At 44.0% G+C, this 22,656-nt stretch overlaps 1 protein-coding gene across 1 annotated transcript; it reads right to left on the bottom strand.

Annotated features, from left to right (window-relative positions):
- Positions 1-1,658: 1,658 nt before the first annotated feature.
- LOC144941074 (peroxiredoxin-2-like) lies at positions 1,659-20,997 on the bottom strand. The gene is made up of 6 exons (XM_078867513.1): positions 20,881-20,997; positions 13,251-13,360; positions 8,494-8,647; positions 5,560-5,682; positions 3,825-3,955; positions 1,659-2,313 (listed from the first exon to the last, which is right to left on the bottom strand). Exons 2-6 carry the CDS (start codon positions 13,351-13,353, stop codon positions 2,231-2,233), a joined length of 594 nt encoding a protein of 197 aa, XP_078723639.1. The 5' UTR covers positions 13,354-13,360; positions 20,881-20,997; the 3' UTR covers positions 1,659-2,230.
- Between the last annotated feature and the right edge of the window lie 1,659 nt (positions 20,998-22,656).

A 22,656-nucleotide genomic window follows, 5' to 3' on the forward strand; every position in this document is an offset into this window, starting at 1 on the left:
AAACAGGTATTCAGACTACTCTTTGGGTCTTTCGGTAAAATAGAATAATACAAAAATCACCTTTCGATCGCAACACAAGCAATCGTCTTCAGGTAAAATAAACTCCTTAAAGTTTTTTTTTTAAACAACGGTTTTATTAACAACTTCGTTTAGCTCACGGTCGAGAAGTACGTCAATGATGCTGCGCCTGCTCCCACATCAACGCTTACTTGAATTGATTACTTCCGTAACTCGTTCACACGGAGCGTGCACGTGGCGCCTTGAGGGACGTGGCGCCTGCTTCTTGGGCGAGGCGATTCCAGAGTTTAGGGACCGCAGCGTTTTTGACCTTCCCAAAAAAATATGTAATTAATAAGCCGTCCATACAAAATGTTCATTGCTTTAAAATAGCCAATGAATTGATTGATGCCGATTTTGAGATATGAGTACGTGTGCAAAATTTGGAATTAATTGAACAGAAAGTAGACTAAATGTTGATTACAAGATTTGACCACGACAAACATAGGACTATAGGAGTCAAATTAAGTTAAACCGTTGAAAAAAAACCAGACCTATTTACCCTGCCTCAGCAGCTCTGCTGGATTTTTTCACCTGACGATTGCTTATTGCGATCGAAACGTCGTGATTTGTTATTTTTCTACGTGACTTCATCGAAAGACCCAAAGAGTAATGAATTCCTGCAGTCACGAAAGCTTCAAGTAAAAAAATAACAGGTTCAAACACCAAACATACCTTTTCCTAGGAATCAAGTCTGCACTAACCACACGTACTTGCGGTGAACATGCAAACAAACATGCTGATATAATCGGTTTATATTTGTCCAGGATATTCCTCCCGAACCCACTGCATCAGTTGCAACGAATGAGACGTAATCTGAGAGATTACGATACGCAGCTTGTGCGAATGAGGTTGAAAGAATAAGATAGACCTTTGATCCAACAATGGAGCTGGTCAGTTGCTTATCCGCTCTCCCATTTACAACAACCTGGGGCATACAATGCAGTCCATTTCAAAAGTATTCAAAGGACGTGTGCACCGTTTATTGTGCTTCCATTACAACGGGTTTCCCGCTTGTACAACATACCCGAGTAACGGTATTGCCATCATAATCTGGTCGGCGGGTCACTGTGGCAAAAAGTGTTCAACTCAAACAGTGGGTGGCACAGGCTGGCAAAGTGGTAAAACATTTGTACCTTGCAGCAAGGACCCAGAGTACGATTCCCAACTCTCGAGTGTAGGGTTCATGTTCTCACCTTGTTCTCTATGGGTTTGCCCACAAATCTGGTTCTCTGGTTTGCTCCCATAGCTCAAATCTAATCCTACTAAACATGGGCTCCATGCATCACTTGAACGCACTAAAAAAAATCGAAGATTTGGGCACAATGTATTTTGTAAATCATTGATCTAGCACATGTAGACACTCTTGCGAAACTATTGCCGGATAAAGGTATCCCCACACTGTGCACATTCCAGATTTTACCATACTTCACCACGCTGTTCAGTGTGGGTTGGGCTGGGGAGGCAAAGACGTGCAGTACAAACGGTAATTTGCTCCACTGCCCTCACTCCATGGGTACACGGCTACCAAATTTCAATGAAATCTTCACACAACTCAACCAGACAAGCAGTTCCCAGGTAAAGATATTCACACAAACAGCTTTATTTCCTTCTAATTTTATTGGACAAAATACCCAGCACTATGAGGCACACTTTGTAGCAGTCACGATTCGTCAGAAACAAGATAAACTATTTGTCCAAACCAACAACTCGACTCAAACGTAGCAAGTGCTTTTTTCCCATCACAAGTAGTTCAGCCAGGAATGTAAAGGCAATGATACAAGTGTAATGGCTAGTTCATGCATTGTAACTTGCACGAATCCAATTAGAATCGGTTTACAATGTTTTCCTAGACTCCAGTCATCACAATCCCTCAGTTTAACGTTCTCCAACTAATGTGTACATCTTCAACTGAACAATAAGGACTGAACTAAAACAATGGCAGGATGCGAGAAAACAGAATTTTGCAAGCCCCTGGCCTCAAAGACCACATAAGTTGATAAACAACTGTGCACCATTGCCTTTAGGTAATTTTATGACATCAGAGCTGTGGTTCTGGTCTGACAGGAGTTGACATCTTGACACGACTGTTGAACGCCTCATGACTGCTGATTGGTGGAGGGGAGAAGACGTGCAAGACGTCGTCACTGCGGTGGAGTGCAGCTTTGCCGTCTCACTGCTTGGCGAAAAACTCCTTGCTCTTCTGAACATCTGGCTTGATGGTGTCCTTGCCAGGCTTCCAGCCAGCGGGGCACACTGTGGTCACACATCCATGTTCGGGGATTGGCGGTGGGGGGGGGGGGGTTTGGCATGAGGGAGGTGGCGTGGAGGTCTGTTAGTTGTGTGCAAGCACGAGTTTGCGCTAAGAAAATATTAAGGGGTTGAACGTAAAATTCAAGTTGGTCATACAAGATGTAATATTTAAGGTATAAGAAAAATAAATTGCTACAAAAGGGAGTAACCGATAAACTTACCAAAAACATTTGCATTTTGCCATTTGGTAAAATAACAAATATTACTAAAGTACTCTACAAAGAGGCTGCATAAAAAACACCGTGCCTTAAGGTGCTGCCATGGAGTAATTGGTAAAACACTACTTGCAATCCAGAGGTTGCTCTCCCAGCATGGCACTTAAAACAATGGTGTAAGTTTATTTAAATCCCCTGTCACTATTCACACAGCAGGTCGTGTGTGGTGTCTGGCCAGTTTGGAAGACTAAACCAATATATATTCTTGGGTCTTTCGGTAAAGTCACGTAGATAGGTTCAAAGAAAATAACAAAAATTAACAAAAACTACGACGTTTCGATCGCAACACAAGCGGTCGTCTTTAGGAAAAGGGGGTTAAAAGCTTGTTATTTTCTTTGAACCTGTGACTTTACTGAAAGACCAAAGAATATGAATTCCTGCAGTCACGAAAGCTTTAAGTCAAAAGTAGACCGATATTTTTTAAGGGAGGCTCTGTAAAGCTTCGGACAATGCTGGGGCTTCTTCCAGCAGTGTCATGAATAAGAAATTGCAAGACTGCACCAATACCTTTCCATAATTATCCAATATTGCAAATGGAAAGAGCCCAACGGATTATTGACTGTGGGTAATGTCTGCAAGCACCCCGTTCTTCCGAAGCGCATGAGCAATGTGGGCCTGTGAATAATTATTTTCCCAATGCTGTTGAGATACTGCACCCATAACTCATTGTAGGTTGTGAAGCTGGCAAGATGCTGAAATAACAAAGTCGTCCCTACCCCACACAGACTCCTACACATGTACTGTAACTATTCCAACCATTTATTGTTCATAGTTACTCTGTAATTTCTATGGAAAATTGTCCAAAGCCAAGAATCCGCTACAAACAAGGTTTATAGAAGCTTGAGACTGAATTCTGCTTTGGTTGAGAATCCCAGTGGATTCTGCTGAGGTTTCAACAACTTTAAACGATAGTCACCGGACTGTCAATCCCACTGTTGGGCGAGAGCCAACCCATGCTCTAAGGATCATGCCGAGTTACATGACCATACTTTATCACGCTGGTTCGTGCCGCTTGAAGGAGGGGGGGGTAAGACAGACATTGGGGCATTGTAAGGTAAAGAGTTGGATTGCGCTGCACTGCCCTCTGCTGATAACATAGCCCCACAACAGCCGATGCCTCACACCGTGGTCACCCATGCACAAACATCATCAAGGCTCAAAACTGCTTGGTTGCCGAGATCTGACAAGACTGGGTGCATTGCTAGCGATCAGGAGACAGACCAAGCGCTGGGCACTCACCCTCGCCATGCTCGTCCGTGAACTTGAAGGCCTGCACCAAGCGAAGGATCTCGTCCACGTCGCGGCCCACCGGCAGGTCGTTGATGGTGATTTGTCGCAGGATGCCTTTGCCATCGATGATGAACAGGCCGCTATGGAACACAGGCCAGGAAGGATGGTGGCGGTGTGGTCACAATAGGTTAAGAAGTCACAAGAGGAAAGGCAAAGAGTGATTTTATTTCTCTTCACAGACATGTCGGCACCCGACTCATCCGCACCTCCGATTAGCACGGTTGGCTACATACGGGGAGAAAGAAGTCTAACATGCATCCACATGGTCAAAAGTGAGATTAAAAGTTCTCGGATTTAATTTATTCAGATTATTTACTCAAGAAAGCCTTGGCCGAGTCAAAGCTGTGTCAGGAGGGTCCTGCTAAGTTCTCGCAATGGGGAATGACAAGTTAATCATTTCCCAAGCAGTTACCGATTTATTTATTTGGAAAGTGAAAATGGCACATAAGGGCCTATTCCTCGAATTACATAGGATATTTCACATCCACCGAAGCCAATGGCTTGTGGTATTTTATGGTTAATACATGAATGCAGTATTAACCAGGGAGACCATTCGGATTTGAAGAGGAATATCTACAAGTGACAAACATGCTAGCTCCGGGCCAAGTCCCCGTCCAATGATGATGACCGTCATGTGCAGGCATAGCAACGTTATATGGGAATACATTAGGATTTGATATCCGATCAAGAGTTTTGGCAGATGTAAAGTGAACCCACATGTCCATGGGAATAGTGCATAGGGACTGCTACTCGGCTAAAGCTGCTCACGAGATGTTCCAGTGTTTGAAGCTGTTCACCACATTCACACTGTTAGGGAGTGTCCTTGAATCAACACGGTTGAGAGGAGACGATTACATTTAATACATCAATACACCACCGATCACTATATCTACGGTGTGAAGACTAAACCACATTTACATTTTTAATTTTAAAAAGTCTCTGCACCCTCCCCGTGTTCCCCGTCTCTTGCCCTATTATTGGTCAAATGTGTTTTGTATTTACTACGCATTGATTATTCACAGGATAATACTGGTAGGAACCTCCTGGTTACATCAGCCCACAGGGGATTATTGTGTCCGTCCGTCGTGCATCCAAAAATGGGAGGGGTTGGGCTGGGAGGGGTGGGGCTGGGTGGGGAGGGGCTGGTCACCCCGTGGTGCCCTTCTAAAACTCAACGTTTAACCTACTCACGCCGGCTTGTGCCCGCCCTCAGTCGGGCATATTTGCGGAATACACCACGCCGCCGTTGACCCTGGCCATTGAACGAGCAACCCAACGTTACTACAAGCTCCCTCCGCAGGAATGTGTCTGGGCAGACGGTATGCTTCCTTGGCATATCTGCCTCCACAAAAAACACTTTTTTTTTATCCATCAGATGTAGAGCCTTCATGGAGTAGCTTTTCAGAATTGGTTCAGCTCAAGCAAACACTGCAGTCTCATCAACAGTCAGGCTTGGTTCGAACCAATACTGGCGAGCGAGATATGGATCCTAGTTTAACAAAACAATGATCACATCGCTGTGAAGAATAGAAGTAACAGGATAAATAAGCAGATATTACGCCATGGCATTTAAGATAATAAAATAAGAATCCTGGTCATTACCAACGTTTCCAAGCTGGCTAGATGCAAGTAAGTAAAATAGTGGTAATATGGGTTTCTCAATACCACTGCACATGTAACCCACCGGTAGGCAATGCCCTCATCTTCCTTGAGTACTCCATAGTTCTTGGCGACATTACATGTTCGGTCGGCAAGGAGTGGGATTTCCATGTGACCCAGGCCTCCCTGTTTGCGCGGTGTGTTCACCCTGCAATAGATATGAAACGCACTGCCGTAAGCAACATTCGAACATGAAGATAACTGTACATGAACCGCTCTTGTCAATCCACTGGCATGAGGGCCTCCTCACTGCTTGCGTATCAGTGGGGGTTATTTCACCAGACTTCACCGTGCAGGTCAGTGCCAGTTGGTAAAGGCGGGAAGCAGAGAACAAGGAGCATTACATTACAGTACAAATTTATGCACTTCCCTCAGCTGCCCATCACGTAGCCCCGCATAAGCAAATAACACTGGTTATGCACGCTGGTCACTGATCCAAATCACGATCGCGGAGTATTCACGCTGAGCTTCTGAGATCGTGACGAGATCAGGCGCAATATCTAGGTGATTTGGTCATGGGCTACGATGCTCGGGGAAAAAAAAGGTCAATCTGGTATTTAGATTAATGAATAGCATCACAGTGATGAGATGCATGCCGTGGTGGCAATGTTAACTACCTCGCCTAGTATGCAGGTGGTTGTGGGTTTGATCCCGATCCTCAGTTTGCATATTCTCCCCGTGGCTGCACAGATATTCTCAGGGTCCTCTGGTTTTCCTTCACATTTAAAAACATGCGTTTAGAGTATTCGGCTGCTATAGAGATTTCCACATAAGCCAATTCATTGGGCTTTCATTTGTGGTCAAGTTGCTTCTGCAAAAAGAGCTTAGTGGGCCCAATCTGCTAATATTAAATAATTGTTAATAGTTTATTGATTTCTGGGTAGTCAGCAATCACACCACCCCCTCCCCCCATATGATGAAATATGTTTTATGGTGGGCAACAGAGGTCAGTGCAGCAACATATTTTATTGTACTGTACAAAGTATCAACTCCCAATGGCCAGAACCATGAGATGGCCAATTAACTCCCATGATATGCATGGCATGACGAATCCCTCATCCAGCACTGGATTAAGAAAATGGCTTTATACATACAACAGCAATTGTGGCATGACAGACAGCACTGAAACGACGCACCGTGGATTTTCACTCTGTGTGGTGCCGGGGTCCAATGCCCGCGTTAAAAAATAATAGCAATATAATACGTTTTGCATAATTTTCATCGTTAACTGCTCCACAACTGTAGTGCAATGACAACACCTCCAGGTGGTGTTATGCACGACAATCGCTGACACTGTTGGTTCTCCACTTGACCTTATGCCAACGTTTGCGATATGCTTACACGAGTTTTTGCGGTGCAAAAAGCAAACTTGGACAATGCTCCGCTGCGCACCAAATGGCTCGAACCCAGGAAGTCGACCAAATATTTACTTACTCGAATATAATTTTGCAGTCAATGGTCTGTCCAGTTGCCATTAAAGTATTAAACAATCAACTTATCAACCCTGTCTTCTAAGCTACAAGCTGCAAATCCATGCCATCAGCTGAGCCTCCATTTATTTAAAGTTAAAACAAAAAATGCACATACAAATGAATGCATAACATTTCTCTGATCCAAACCCCCAGGTGCACTTTTTCTTATGTTAAATCGACAATCCATGGAGCCAGTTTACATAGCGTTTGAGGTTTGCAGGTATTGCAGCTAAGCATCGACTGCAAAAGGGAAATTTGAAAAACTTGCTCTTGATTGAACAAAGTGCCATGTGGCCTCATCGCAACCACAAACCCACATTTGAAAAACGACTACAATTATACAAAAACAGCATTAATAGAGTCCACGATGTCCTATTCACGAAATCACAAGGGCCTTCGGCTGGTTTTCAAATGAACAAATCCACAATTATTTACATCTTTCATATTCAATCACCTAGGGCCGGAGCTTGGAATACAAAAGGACAAAGCCAATCTCATTTTTTGAGCACCAGAAAAAAGCCAACAAGGGGTTTGATGTGCACCACAAATGGGGGCAGATAACACAGTACCACACACAGCTTTAAGCCGTAGCCAAGCAACAATCTCCAGGGCAGCGCGATCGATGCGAATGGTTAGATGCACAAGTGCAGAGTGCCCTTTGATGCTTGAAAAAGCTCAAGTGGACCGCATTCACTGTCCGTCCTGCGAGGGCTAACGGGCAACATTCGTAAGCACGAGAGACCGACCGAAACTGAATTTCTGGTTTCGGCTGAAACCGAAACCAGACCGAAAGTTAAAAATTTACTTTCGGCTGAAACCGAAAGTATGCTGAAAGAGGCCATTTGCAAACTTTCGGCACCGAAACCGAATTTTGGTCGGCCTCTAATAAGCACGCAACTTCACCCAGAGCTATGGGGCTCATTATTGAGAGCCATTGCAAGAACACAGCCTGAGAATTGCCATGATTATTTAAGAGCTGGGATTGGAGCAACTCCAAGTCTGGGCCTTACTCGTTCAGAGAACTGTTTGGAGTGATTTTTGGATCACTTGCTGTGGGCTTACAAGGTTAAGAAACATTGACATTGACGATGACAATCAAACAAGGCTCAAAAGCATGCAATGAAGAATTGAGAGATGCATGCTTGGAATTATATTGAGAGAAAGAGGAACACGTTGATAAGATAACACATGCAGTCTAGTTGCATCTATACCATTAGAAAAAGCAAGTGGGCTTGGGGAGGATATGTCGCTGGAAGGGTTGACAATGGTGACAAATAATAATGGCGTGGCAGCCAAGGGATGGATCACGTCCGAGAGGACATCCACCGAGGAAGCTGAGTGACAAATTTCGTCCGCGCTCATGTGCATGGTTGAATATTACATCGAAGGATTGTGGGAGGTGTTGGTGGCGTGGAAAGGCCTTTATCCAGAAGTGGGTCGACCATGGCCGATGAAGAGTGCGACTGGGCGTGTGCGAGTGAGAGTACCATGCCAAGTGGCTGAACTGGGAGTCGGTGGACGCAGCGATGACGGCACAGTCCAGCTTCGTGAACTCAGGCAGGCGGTCGTTGAATGCGATGATCTCCGTGGGGCACACGAACGTGAAGTCCAGGGGGTAGAAAAACAGCACGACGTACTTTCCTGAAAAGAACGCACCGCCGTGACATGAGCTCAAACCGACAGAAATTAACTGTAACAGCAGAATAACCGTGAACCTAGGAGTGATTTTGTTTGTTTTAGTCACGAAATGTAGTGCGTACAAACACAACCCCTGCACCCGGTGCATCTTATCGGTCATCAGTGCCAAATCCTCGACCCTCCACTGTGACCTCTCCTGCTTGTGTATGCGTACAGGTCGATGGCATGAAGTGGTTAGTGAATGCCTTTATTTTTACCTCTATGAAAAGCGTTTACTGAAATGATGTCTTCTGTGAACTCCCTATAAACCCTCTACGTAGTCAAACCCACTTTGCCAAGTGTATGATCTCAAATTATATTTATATTACAGCAGTTATTTTAGCAGGACCCAGACCCCGCGTCCGCCGCGCGGTTTTTTTTTTGCGTCCGCGTCAACTCGGGAGGTTTTTCCCGTGATGGCGTGGAGGAGGCCGTGATAACACTCATACTTAATTTTGATTTTTGTTGTCTCTCTCTGCTTGTGTATCAGTCTTCGTGTCTGTGTCTTACAAATTTCACACTTAACTTCTAATTTAGCAATCTTTGGAAGAACGTAATCAACCAGGCTATGCGTTAAATGTGTGTTGACCGACCATCTGTGTTGCATTGCATTACATTTCGAAATTTTGCTAGGTTTATTTGATTTAGTGTACTTGTCTCCACTCGTTTTGTCGTTCTTATGTTCAGCTCTCTCTGTGTGTCTCGGCTGTTGTCCCTCTCACTCTCTGCTTTTGCCTGTTCTTCGTGTTTTCGTCTTGTCTCTCTTTAAAATTTCACACTTAACTTCTAACTTAGCAATCTTTGAAAACGTAATCAACCAGTCTATGCGTTAATTTTGTGACCGACTCTCTGTGTTGCATTACATTACATTTCAAAATTTTGCTAGGTTATTTCATTCAGTGTCTCTCTCTCCCTGTCTCCTCATTTTTCCAAGCTTCTGCAGCGTGCCACTCACTGGCATGCCAATTTCTCTACCCCCTCCCTCTCTCTCCGCCCCCGCCCCCTCTCTCTATTTAAGGCCTCGACACAGAGGTGTGGTTTCTCTGTGTGCCTATGTATGTCTCTCTCTCTATGTATCTCTGTGATATCTGTCTCTACTTATATGTCTGTCTATATGTCTCTGGTTCTGTGTTTTATCTCTCTCTCAAATTTAGCATTCTCAGGAAGAACGTAATCAACCAGGTAGGGTGTTGACTTATGTTATCCGACTCTCTGTTGTATTACATTACATTTCTAAGTATACTAGATTTGTGTTTCTATTTCATTTATACCTGATGATGATTGCTTGTTTTGCAATCGAAACGTCATATGCTAGTATTTAATTTATTATTTTCTCTTTATACGTGACTTTACCGAAAGAACTAAAGAGTAACACTCACTCATCTTACACTGGGAGTGTCATGCTGCCAGCTATGGCTGCAAGTGTGGTCGTACATGTTATGTATATCGTTAATTCTTAAATTTTAATCACAGTTCCTATGATTACTGATGTTACATTGTTTTTATAGCATAATTTTGGTGATTTCGAAAACATATGGTTAAGCCATGTTTCTTGCGGAAGTACGGAATTGGCCTGATAACTTTAATCTAAATTGTCTTATGGTTGTTATTGTTTGACTTGCATCATACTGGGATTTTTGCACACAGCGTTGTAATACGGTGCTTTTTTTCTGGAAGATTTGCTGGTTTATCCAGGATGTTTCTGTTGCGTGTCGTCGCTTTAAGATGTTCTCTGTTCATATTTTGTTTGTTGCGGTTGCACCCGACTCAAGAGCCGCATGGCTCACAGGGCTATACCTAATAAATGAAACTTGAAACATGAACATATTTTCCATACCTGTCAACTATCCTGCAATGAAAATTCTGCCAGCAGCTCTCCCCAGTGGTATTTTTCCAGTAGTAGTAATATGCTCACATATAGCACCTGCAGTTCTGTACATCATTATTTCTCAAGTACTTCCATAGGAAATACAAGTGTGAGCACTAGCAAGTTCATACCATCAACGGCATCAGAACATCAACAGGCCGATGCACACATCTCCTTAATGAATGGAAAATTTAAGATTAGCCACAGGGCGATAGTGGCCATCCAACACAAATAATAAACCAAAAAGGAAACGATTGTCGTCTGCCCTCATTCAACAGAGCAGCAGCAAATCTACATACGACCTCTCGTGGTTATCAGACCTCGACATTGGTATTTAGCTACTGAACATATTTCCAGAAGCAATAATATAATAGTGCATGAGCTCGTAGCATCATCATGTGGGAAAATCACTAATAAACATAGATTAGAAGTGCAGAAAATGTGTCTGACACACACAGCTGCTGTGGTCTCCTTCTCTGCAGTAGATGGGACTGTTGGATCACAGGTTCCTCCACTTGGCAGAATCTGATCGGTCAGTGCAAGCCATGCCTCCCCACATGAAGGGAGCTCATCAACAGAATATTGGGCTCTCGTCGCAACCAGCCAGCCCTTCTGAGCTACTGAAAGTGCACATCTCTGAATGGCTGGGAGGCAGCAATTGACAAACATTGTAAATGTTGTTGTGGCTTGGCTCTCCAACACACCGGTGTGCTGTACTAGTGACGAATTGGCATGCTCTGTTTACGTGACAACCCTTACTAGTTGGCTGTATCGGGTGGTGGCGGTTTTAACGACACATTTATATACTTACGCGCCCGAACCCAAAAAAGCTCTATTATGGATGACATAAAACATATGCGGGTTGGTCCTCAGTGCAGCGGAAGGAGATGTCCTCTAAGAGGAGTGAAACTACCGCGAAAAGTTGTGGTTGTCTTCTTGGTTCTTTCGGTAAAGTCACGTAGAAGGGAAACAATAAAATAATAATTAAATGTAAACATAATGAAATACAATTCTCACGACGTTTCGGCTACAACGCAAGCAGCCGTCCTCAGGTGAAGAACAGGTCTGTCGGAAAGACAGCGTCTGAATGAACACCACCAAGCTTGGCAGCGTATATTTAAGCTGGGTTAGGGGAGGAAGGGCGCCTTGACAAAGGAATTTGCATATCAACAGATGAATTTAGCATATTTATGGAAAATTCAGATATGGGATTAGTCACTACTTGTGGAATGCGTAGGAGGTTGCTTATCCTACATAATGCACGAGCATAATATGACTTTGAGAACACCCCCCCCACCTCCTACGCATTCCACAAGTAGTGACTAATCCCATATCTGCATTTCCCATAAATATGATAAATTCCTCTGTTGATATGCAAATTCCTTTGTCAAGGCGCCCTTCCTCCCCTAACCCAGCTTAAATATACGCTGCCAAGCTTGGTGGTGTTCATTCAGACGCTGTCTTTCCGACAGACCTGTTCTTCACCTGAGGACGGCTGCTTGCGTTGTGGCCGAAACGTCGTGAGAATTGTATTTTATTATGTTTAATTTTTCTTTTTTTTTATTATTTCCCTTCTACGTGACTTTACCGAAAGAACCAAGATGAAGAATCCCTGCAGTCACAAAAGCTTTAAATCGAAAGTTGTGGTTGTGTTGTATAGCTCTCGAGTGCACTTTCATAAACGTGGAGCAAAGCGTTGGACATCATGCCGAACACCAAGTGGCACGACCAGAAACACTGGAGGACAGTGCGCATGCGGTATTCATCAGGGGACTCGCGTGAAGGGATGCTTGGCAGGCTTGGGACCCTCAGATGGAGTCTCGCTTTGCACACTATTCAAAATGAGCTATAGGTAGAAGCCACAAACCCCAAAATAGAACCGGCAACATCGCCGCCTCTGCCTGGGCTGGTATTTGAACGCCACGAGCCAATGTGAGCTGCTGCACACCTAACCAGTGGGCTCGGGCGAGTGGCTCGCATTCGAATTTTTGCAATAACGATGACCGCAACTGTGGCACGTGTGAGCCGGGTCACAATGTTGACAGAGGCCGGAAATGCACAAAAACTGGATGAGTGCGTGCAGTCGACCGAGACAAATGGCAAAGCCAGGGTGACCACGATAAACTGGAGCCGACGGCAGGCCAGACTCAGACACTGCGCAGGCAATAAGAGGTATGGAGACTAATTTCTCTGTTGTGTTAAGAGCATTGGAATCGCTCGTGTATTCAGTGTAAATGCATGATCAAGTGGTCATCTCTCTTCTGCTTCAAAGTGCAGGCTTTTAAAAGTGCTTTACCTTAAGATTAGAATTTTACACAAACTATAAGTAACTAAATGTAAAACGAAACACCCAAGACTTCAAAAGTTATGCTAGAGGTGCTCAAAGACTGGCTCTTACTACCAAGGTGTTGACAAGACCAATCTGATTCTACCTGGCGTAAGGAACTTTTATCACTGGGTGATACAATCTGCAGAGGCGGCAACATGCGACTGCTGAACCTCACCAACTGTGAGAGACCAGATACTTCTGCCGCACAAGCCAACTTTTGTAAACCACCAACGCTTTATCACCGCGCCTCAGTATTACATTATTTTAAGATGTAAACAAATAACGAAGTATTTAAAATGTTGCAGGCTGTCAGTGTTGTGATCTGCTGTGCTTTTTCAGGAGTACTTTCTGAGCCTTAAACCGTCACGCACCTTTATAGTTGGACAGTTTGATGTCCTTGAATGCTCCGTTCACCACAGCCACACCAGAAAAATCCGGAGCAGGCTTGCCGATCGAAGCGTTGCCAGCAGACATGATGACTCTGTAGTAATAGATGTAAACACAAACGTTCTGTATCAATATTATAATACATTTATTTAGCTTTTAAAGAATAGTTTAAGGCCCCACTATTGTAAAAGGCTCCTACATAATATACAAACAATGCCAGTGCAGCATTTATGAAATTCCATATCTCTATAAAAAGATTGCATGTCCAAATCTACCCAAGGTTGACATGTTGCAAACGTGCCAAAAGGACCATGAAAGGGTAAATGTCAGTGTGTGAAACCTCAGGATCCAATGTAAATATTCACTCTATACTGGGAACCTTATTAATAAATGACGGCACACGTGATAAACACTGATGAGCCAAAGAAATGCCAATACGCCCACCACTTTTGTTCATCTCACACGCGATGCAAACCTCCCATGGAACCATCCCGAGGAATGTACAGAGAATGGTGCAATTAGATGAGAATGTATGCCTCAAAACCTCAAGCAAATAAAAAGCTGTCCACATCAGATTTGAAGCGTTTTAATTATGAGAAAATGTGTTAGTTAGTCAAGGTTATTTTCATCAGGTGAGAACCCATACCTGTTAAACCTAACGTTAAAGTTATGGTCAAGAACATCAACATATGCATCTTAGTTACAGATATATATTTCAAGAAACTGGACAATTGTGAAAGCACATTTAACAATCCACGTAAATGGAAGTTTGTGTTTCATGCGTGGTTTGACTGTAGCAGCCTGTGAAAAGTGAAGTGCAGCCAAACAAGACAAACTGCACATCCTCTTGTAAAACCACAGGGGAAAACATTTTCATTGTTTAAATTATTATATACTTTACCCAAACATGGCAAGTTCATCCTATTATCCACGTTTTTACCCTGTGGATAAAGGTTCAATAACAATGATCTGATACGTGAAATTACAAAGAGAAGTAATTTAATTTGCCGATAAGAAGAAAGGTAGACATGTAATTAACAGGAGGAATCATGAATCAGCTCAATCGTACAGAAAACAGGATTTGTCGTTCAGTGGGAGAAAAAATGTACTTATTAACTTTCAACTCTAGTCACTTAATCACCGGCAGTCAGTCACCTCCTCATTGCTCTTCTATCATTAGTGCCCATTCAATTTTTCCCACTCATTTACTTTATTGCGCCACCCATGTGGAAGACCATCTCCAAGACTTTCATCTCATCCCCACTGTGCTCACTCACCAACCACACTGCAGGTCAAGACTCGTTTCTTCTTTCCTCGCACTGCTCAGATTTGGAATTCCTTTCAATTGTCTTACCCCCATGTTCTCATCATAAACTTGGCTCAATTCAAGAAACTTTAATTCGTTCTCTATTACATCTTAAGTCATGCTAATTTGCCACCGTTTGCTTGGCAGTTTGGGCAGTCTTTGGGGCCCGTGCTTAATAAGCATTAAAAGTTGTGCAAGCTCCTAAAGTTGGGGAAAGTCAGTTGGGGAAAGTTGCGTGGGCCAGGCAAGTCATGCAGGCAGCCACTTCAACAACAGCTGCGGGGAGGGACGTGGGATATGGAAACTGGGTCATGGCGCCACGTCCCCATAGCGTACGTGACCGAGCACGTGGGAAGCACAAGACAATGAAGTTTTTGCATGTTTTTTTAAACTTACATTTCCTTTTTTGTCCCTAAATTGTTTTGTGTAACAGCAACAGCCAAGAAAAAACTCAAAGCCAACATTTGATCAAAATACACGATTAGAAGATCGTAGGCGGTTGGGGGGAAATGTTAATGAGCACCTGACGATGCCGACACTACACAAAAGGGCATGTGTTATGTCCAGAGGAGTCTCCCAAAGGTAGATGTTGCCACACTAACCTGTTGAGACAGTGAACCCCCCAGGATGCCTGATAAAAAGTGAGATTAATTGCTACCGATTCATGCGTTAATAAATCACTCAGAAAAATGAACAGTGCCATACAGGTAGCCCTCTACTTACGATGGAGATGCGTTACAACGACCCCATCGTAAGTCGAAAATATCGTAAGTCGAAGATGGCTTAGCCTACCTCGGAGTCTTAAAGAATGGTAATTTAGCAAAACAGAGCAATTTACAGTACCGTACTGTATAAACTATATACTGTATGTATTTATTAATTACAATACTGTATTGCACAGTAAAATGTAAAGTAAAAAAAACAAGGTAAATTCTTAGCCAGCTATATGAACTGCAATTTAATAGAAAGTTTTCAGGAAACAATCCTATCTCCTATAAAAAACTTTTAACATGCATTGAACGTATCGTATCGTGGTAACCTTAAAATGAAATCGCTAAAGCTACGTATCATACATGCATTGAACATATCGCAACGTATCATATTGTACTGTACCCACCAAGATTCTGTCCATCGTCTGCATACTTGAACGATGTTGGGTTGTTGATGGCAAGTTTGTCGTATCGCTCTTGCCATCGTAAGATCGAAATATCGTAAGTCAGACCATTGTAACTCGGGGACTACCTGTACTCTAACACTCCAAAACAATACTGCTCCCATATACATGAGAGTATAGCATACTGCATTAATTCACAGGGGCACTGCACAGGACTAAAAAGACCAGGATTATAGTATCAGAAAGAGCAAAGGACGCAAGTTCAAATCCTGGTCAAGGTCAACACTTTATACAGCATGACAGTATAAATCGGGGTTTTCCCCTTTTTTCTGGCAACAAAACAGATGTTAAAACACCAAACTTCAACCTTTTACAATGAATCATGTCTGCATTAACCACAATGCTTGTGGTCAGAATGCAAAAAAAAAATGATCATATATGCATTGCCCTTAACCAGAGGACGCCAAAAGGCGTACTGGGTGTATTTTGGTACTGGCAAAGGAGGTCCCATGAAGTATAACACTCAGTACTGAATAAACACGTCCTTGTAAAGCCCTTTATTCAACCCAATGCGGGACAACGACCTCCCTACACCTGTGTGGGTAGTGTGGATTAATTAACCAAACTTCACCACGCCCACCAGTTTTGGTTAACACCAGCGCATTGGCACTGGAGCACGGTACAGCAATGTATTTAGCTGCACTGCAATCTCTGCTGAAAACAATGTCCCGCAGCAGCCTACACCACCTTTTATGTGCTGCGGTCATGGATTCTAACGATATGCAGGCTCGAAAATCATTGGCTACAGAGATAACGAGTACGGGCGCATTCCAGGTGATTTGGCCATAGGTTCTGTCCATAGCATCTTCAGAATTATAATGTACAGTATACAGGTGCAAAGGTTAAATACTGTACAATCGACGTCTGCAGGTCACGCGTCAAATGACAACATCGGAGGGATGTAGCAGAAAAGAAGCAATGAGGTTTCGTGGTATCAACAGCAATGGCCATAACCACTTCTTGATCTTATATTAAACAGTTCATATTGTCATCAAACACAAATAGTAACATCTATCATATGCATTACGGCAACATTTGAAACGATTAAAAAGCACGACTGCACGGTGTATTGTTTTATCTCCAAACAAAACCGTGCAATACGTGCATAAACACAAATGCAAGTGGAGATAGCGTTGAAGTCATGTCACAAGAGCCTTTCGATATTTCGACACCAAAGGATTTTGCAATCGAATACATTAACGGCTGGCCAACTGTACTGACGCGTGGAAAACGACACTGCCTGCTCCCAAATCAAATTTGTACCTGGTTGGTACACGTGCCATATTGGGCATGTTCAAGAAGGCTGTCACTTTTAAGTCTCAAAACACTGACCATCTCTTCAAGCGACATGTCCTCCGCAAGCCCACTTGTTTTTTTAAATGAAATCTGTCGATGTCATCTCCAACTTGTATGTTCTCTAAATCACGTCTTTCACTTTCACCAAAGGTAATTCGTCGCATTCACTTCCAATGCTTCTTTCTGCACTTTTCAGCAAGTTCTCCATTACTCTGTTTGGAGAATCGATCACACAAGCAGACATTTATCTGCAAAAAGTGACATCGAGCTGCCGCACCGCCACGATTGGATCCAATGACTACCGTGTCTCCCCCACAGACGATTTAAGTGCACAAATAATGTAATGTGCAGTTTTCAACTTTGGAAAACGTACAGCCATTTCAAGGGATTTTTTTTTATGAATAGCAATTTATGTCCGTGTATAGGTACAATCATTGATTTTTATCTATTTATAATCATCTTCTTCAATTGTGCTTCACAAGTGACTCAGTGCTTTAACTAAAGTTTCGCCAAGACATAATCCCCAAGGGAAAATACCTCACCTGAACTTAACCAAACCCTGGCCACACCTCTACCAGGCAGTCAGACCAGCTAAAATACCACCCATACTCCATAGGAAGGGAATTTTGTTCAAGCAATTCCACTAAAGCAGGGGTGGGGAACCTTTTTTCTACCAAAGGCCATTTGGATATTTATAACATCATTCGCGGGCCATACAAAATTATCAACTTAAAAATTTGCCTGTTATATTTGGTCAAACATTTAATTAACTCACCCCTTATGCGATGGCTGGAACTCCTCTTTGGTAAGGCGTGTGATGTTAGCTGGTATTGATGATGTTGCTACTCGCAACTGCTTTTCCAGGATTGCTCCTGGGTTTATTGAATTTCGAGTCCCACCTGCGGTTGCCTTGGCAGGGCCAGACCAAATGATTTCGCGGGCCTTACACGGCCCGCGCGCCGGACGTTCCCCACCCCTGCACTAAAGTTATCTTCATGTAAAATGCGAATTGTTGTTTAGTCTAAGAGGATTTCATTTGATTAAAAATAACAGATTTTACCCTTTGTGCCAATAACACAGGTGTTAGATGTTCAAACACCACAGATACTTTTTGCAAGGCATCAAGTCTGCATTAACCACACGTACTGTACTTGTGGCAAAACATGCAAACCAACATGCTCCGATAATATATGCATTGTCTTTGGAACGAACTGGCCTATACCAGACATCCTTCTTTATGAACTTGTCTCACCGGTGTTTAGACCAGAGAACGCCAAAAGGCGAACACGTGTAAATACTAACATTATCTGGCACTGGTATAAATTGGTGGCAAGTTTAGTTTGACCTGCCAAACTGCATACAGTATGACGCACGTAAACAAATGCAGCAGTCCCTGTTGAAGACGTAAAAGTATCCTCGCATAAGCTACGAGCAACTTTACAGATAGGGCAATAGTATGTAAACAATATACCCCCAAGCATATCGCTTAATCTACATTTAGACACACTCACCGATCTCTTTGCAAAGATACGTGGTTTATGTCTCGTGTCATGGTGTGCCAAGTTAACATGGCTGCGCTGTGGGCAGTAAGATGGCAACCAAAGATAGAACAAAAGCGATTGCTGTAATGTACTATGCTCCCACGTGTATACTCCCACATGTATACTCCCCACATTCGCCAAATCGCACTGACCAGCGTAGCGCAGTGTGGTTAAATAACTACTAACTCGCACGACGAGGTGACATCCTCATCTAGCAGTAGAATGCAAGAGTTATTGCTAATTTATTAAGGCAACATGCGAGACAATGCGATGTCATTGTGGTCGTAATTATAGTATTGCTTTGCAGTATTAAACAAATTATCTGGTGGTGGTGCTGCTGCGTTGGCAGTGATGCAATTCGTCAATGCATTGCCTTGAAGAAAGAGTCAAGGGCCTTGTGTGCTATATATGATGAAGGGCGACTGCCCAATACGTCGCCTATCATACTTGGCAACATTAGCATTTTGTAATTTTAGCGGCGGCAACTGCGCAGACAATGCACTGTGTTGTGCGTGTAAGACGAGTGATCTTATACATTACACACGAGCATAACACGCCAAAAGTTAGACATGTCTACAGTACGCCCCGCGGCATTTTACACTATCTCGCACAGTAACACCATTTCGTTAATATATTGCTGCTTAAGTTGAACTTGGCATACAAATGCGTTAAACATTAACGATGTATTTACCGTAATCGAGGGCTACTCACATCGACGTCACGACCTACTGAACTTTAAAGTCTTAAATACTCTAGTCTATACTGTATGTATATATCCTCATCCAACAGTGAACAATGTGCCATACACGCTCTAGTTATTATCAGAATCCTTGAGACTGCAGGAATCCGCCGAGCTAGGAAGCACTTTTGACAGAGGTCCGTCCAGTCAACCCTAAAATGGAATGTTCTCGTACCACCAATACCAGGTTTCAACATTAAAACTACTCCAACCAATGCTGCAATCGACAGACGCAGTCGAGGCAGCTGCTTTTAATCATTAAACGTGCGTAATTGGGAAATGTTCAGGATTTAAAAAAAACTATCTTGTGAATTATCTTAGTGTCTGCAACAGCTCCACGGGCTACCTACTACGGTGCTTGCGGACCAGAGGTTAGAGAGCCACCCACTGTAGATTCTAGAAAGGACCACGGGATTGTGCCTTGCATCACGAGGGCAGTGTCCAGAGGCCAGATGCCAGCCAGTGTTGAGGATTCCTCGCCACGACAGGGCGACAGGAGTCCGTGTCGTTTTCACGAGCAACGTCATGGGTTCACGCCCAATACACGAGTTGCAATGACAAAGCAGGTGTATACACGGGGCTGTATGATATTGTACCCTCTGTATTATATTTACTTAACAGAGAAAAGTCTTATTTTTGAAAGGGGGGGGGGGGGGTCATGAATTGCGTCGGTGCAAGTGTTGCGACGATTTGAAGACCCCCATACGCGCCTCGCAGCGACCGGAATGGGGATGGGATGGAGATTTCGTAATAGAATTGCGTCTCCGCGCGTCTTGGCTCCGTCAACCCTCACAAACCCGGCTTTGACCAGCGGGACGAGACGCTGCCAGGGAACCTCCACGGCGCTGCCCGTTGCGGGGAGGCCCTCGTCCAGCGGTAGGTTGGATTATAGATACCACGGGAGCCGTGTAGCAAGAGGGCCGACTGTGGACTGCAAGACAATCAGAGGGACTGCGGCAGCCTGCACCGCGCACTAACGTCCACCATTGGCCCCAAACGTGCTACGCACGCCCACTCACGCCTGTCCCCATCAGTATCGAGGGCAAATCGATTGCAATCAATTCTTACCCCCCCCCCCCCGACAAATAAAGCAACTACCGTGGATGCTATAAAGCAATTCTTATATTCAAACTGCACCCACTCGAGATCTCACGGAGCGAGACGTTACAACAAATTCCAGACACAAAAGGAATCGTAATTTGTCGTCGCTAAATTGAATCGTGACGGCTCCGGGCGTATCGCTAAATCCGATGGAAAAACCTTGCCGTTTGCACTCGTAGCATACTGGGCAGTATACTGTACACACGATGCGTAAACAAAATAATCGGTTCACTAAACAATCGTTTCGCAGTCAGAATTCGTTTCAAACTCTCCATTCCCACACTCGCCACGATTCAACCCCCATCGATTCCTGGAATCGATACAGCCTCAATGAACCACTCCTTCATTCATTGCCGACGCACCGAAACTAACCACATCGCTGAGATCACAACGCAACACTGTACAGGGGTTTACTGTCAATACATAAACGCGGTAGGCAAACCACAGCGAGTCGTACGGGAGGGTGGATGCGGCGGGCGCGGTCGAGCAGAGAAGTGGACGAGCAACTTCGTCGTTGATGCTTCAAGCAGCGAGTGACGCCCTCCGCGGGAAGCACCCATCTTATATAAGCTACAAGTCTCGCGAGAACTGGGGGCCGCAATTATCGCGAGACTTGACACAATGCGTTGATCGATTCGTGCGAGCGGCGCGCACGTCGTCCGCTCCTCGTACCACAGATTGCGGCGGTTCGAGTCGATTCTAATCGATAATGCAGAGAGAGTCAATGGATTGGCTGTGCCCCGCAGCAGTTACGTAACGGAGAGGCAACGGGACTTTCGTCTCAAGTTGTGTCGCTGTTAGGAGGCGTAAAACATCACCAGCGGTTATGGTCAATCCATGGCTGGATGAAGGCCCTTCCTGGGGGATAACGATGATGGGCTTGGGTGAAGCCCCTACAACCAGGATTTGAACTGGCAAACCTTTGATAGTAGCCCGAAGGTTTGCAGAGTACCTTGGTCTCGGAAAAAAACTATCATGCAAGCCCACATCCTTATAACAATGGTCAGCTACGGCAGAGGTATTGGTTCTGCCATGCTTCAGATCTGCCTTGTGTTCGCGAACACAGTCCGAGACATGCCGTTTCGTTTCCCCAATGTAACTGCTACCGCGGGTACAACTCAGTTTGTAGATTCCAGGGTATTGCATGTCAGGAATGACCTCCGCAGATGGGATTAGATCACGGATTTTGTGTACTGTATTGAATCGGACCTGGATCTTGTGTTTAAGATTTTGGAAATATTTTGGTAACACCTGCTATGTATGGTAAAGTTATGGGTTTGATTGGTTTCTCAGGAGATTGTTTCTCCATGGCAGAGGCAGGGGGGTACATATGTCCCTGGGCGCCAAGGTAAAGGGGCGCCAAAATTGCGGCGGGCGCGGCAGCCTGAAACTACTGCACAAATCTACACCTCAACCTAAAAGTTGATATATCCCGCCACACAGCCTACTATTAAGAACTTACATGGAAGAACGTCCCAAACAACAGACAGGCGCAGTCTTTCAGCCTTAGTCACTGGTCTGTTTTTTGGTGGCGGAAACTAGCCTATTTTTAGTTCTTATTAGTGACACCACGCTCCAGGCGTCTGCAGCAGCCGGAGCAGCCCACGCACGTTCAATTACATCAGCATGGTTTTAACGCCGACTAGCGAACGGAGAGGAAGTGAATTGTTTGTGGCTATTTTATTCACCAATGAATAAAGCTGCTTACTGTTTTGTTGTCTATTATTTACATCATCGAGTTCAAACTCACGAGCTTCGTTTGAGTTAACAAACGGTTTCAACAAGTGGAGAAAGCCAGAAAAGCTAAATTTTTATGAAAACAATCCTAGCCACCGCACAGCTTTTACTACATGGAAGGAAGCCGAACGAAGGATAATTGATGGTACTGGAATTGACGCAGTGGTTCAAGCTCAGATTCATTTGGAAAAACAACGTTGGCGAGATATATTGCAAAGAATACTCACCTGTATTAAGTTTCTGGTTTCACAAAATTTGGCACTACGTGGCCATGAAGAAAATTTGAATGCGGATGAGGATAAAAATGTTGGAAAAATTATCGCGCTGATCAAACTCGTTGCGCAGTATGAGCAAAACACGTACAGCACGCAGGAGAAAATCCGGGATCAGTTTCTTATTTGTCACCGGAAATCCAGAATGAATTTATCCACATACTTGCGTCGACTGTAAAGAACCAATTGTTGAGTGATATCAGGAAAAACAAGTACTACGGTAT

The sequence above is a fragment of the Lampetra fluviatilis genome, chromosome 24 (genome assembly GCF_964198595.1).
Source record: "Lampetra fluviatilis chromosome 24, kcLamFluv1.1, whole genome shotgun sequence".
NCBI classification, from domain to species: Eukaryota; Metazoa; Chordata; class Hyperoartia; order Petromyzontiformes; family Petromyzontidae; genus Lampetra; species Lampetra fluviatilis.

What these genes read in the sequence shown, in the direction of transcription:
- LOC144941074 (XM_078867513.1), bottom strand. Translation starts at nt 13,353, where the DNA reads ATGTCTGCTGGCAACGCTTCGATCGGCAAGCCTGCTCCGGATTTTTCT. An exon ending in CAAACTGTCCAACTATAAAG is followed by an intron (nt 8,648 to 13,250) that starts GTGCGTGACGGT and finishes CGTTCTTTTCAG; the next exon opens with GAAAGTACGTCGTGCTGTTT. An exon ending in CAGTTCAGCCACTTGGCATG is followed by an intron (nt 5,683 to 8,493) that starts GTACTCTCACTC and finishes TATCTATTGCAG; the next exon opens with GGTGAACACACCGCGCAAAC.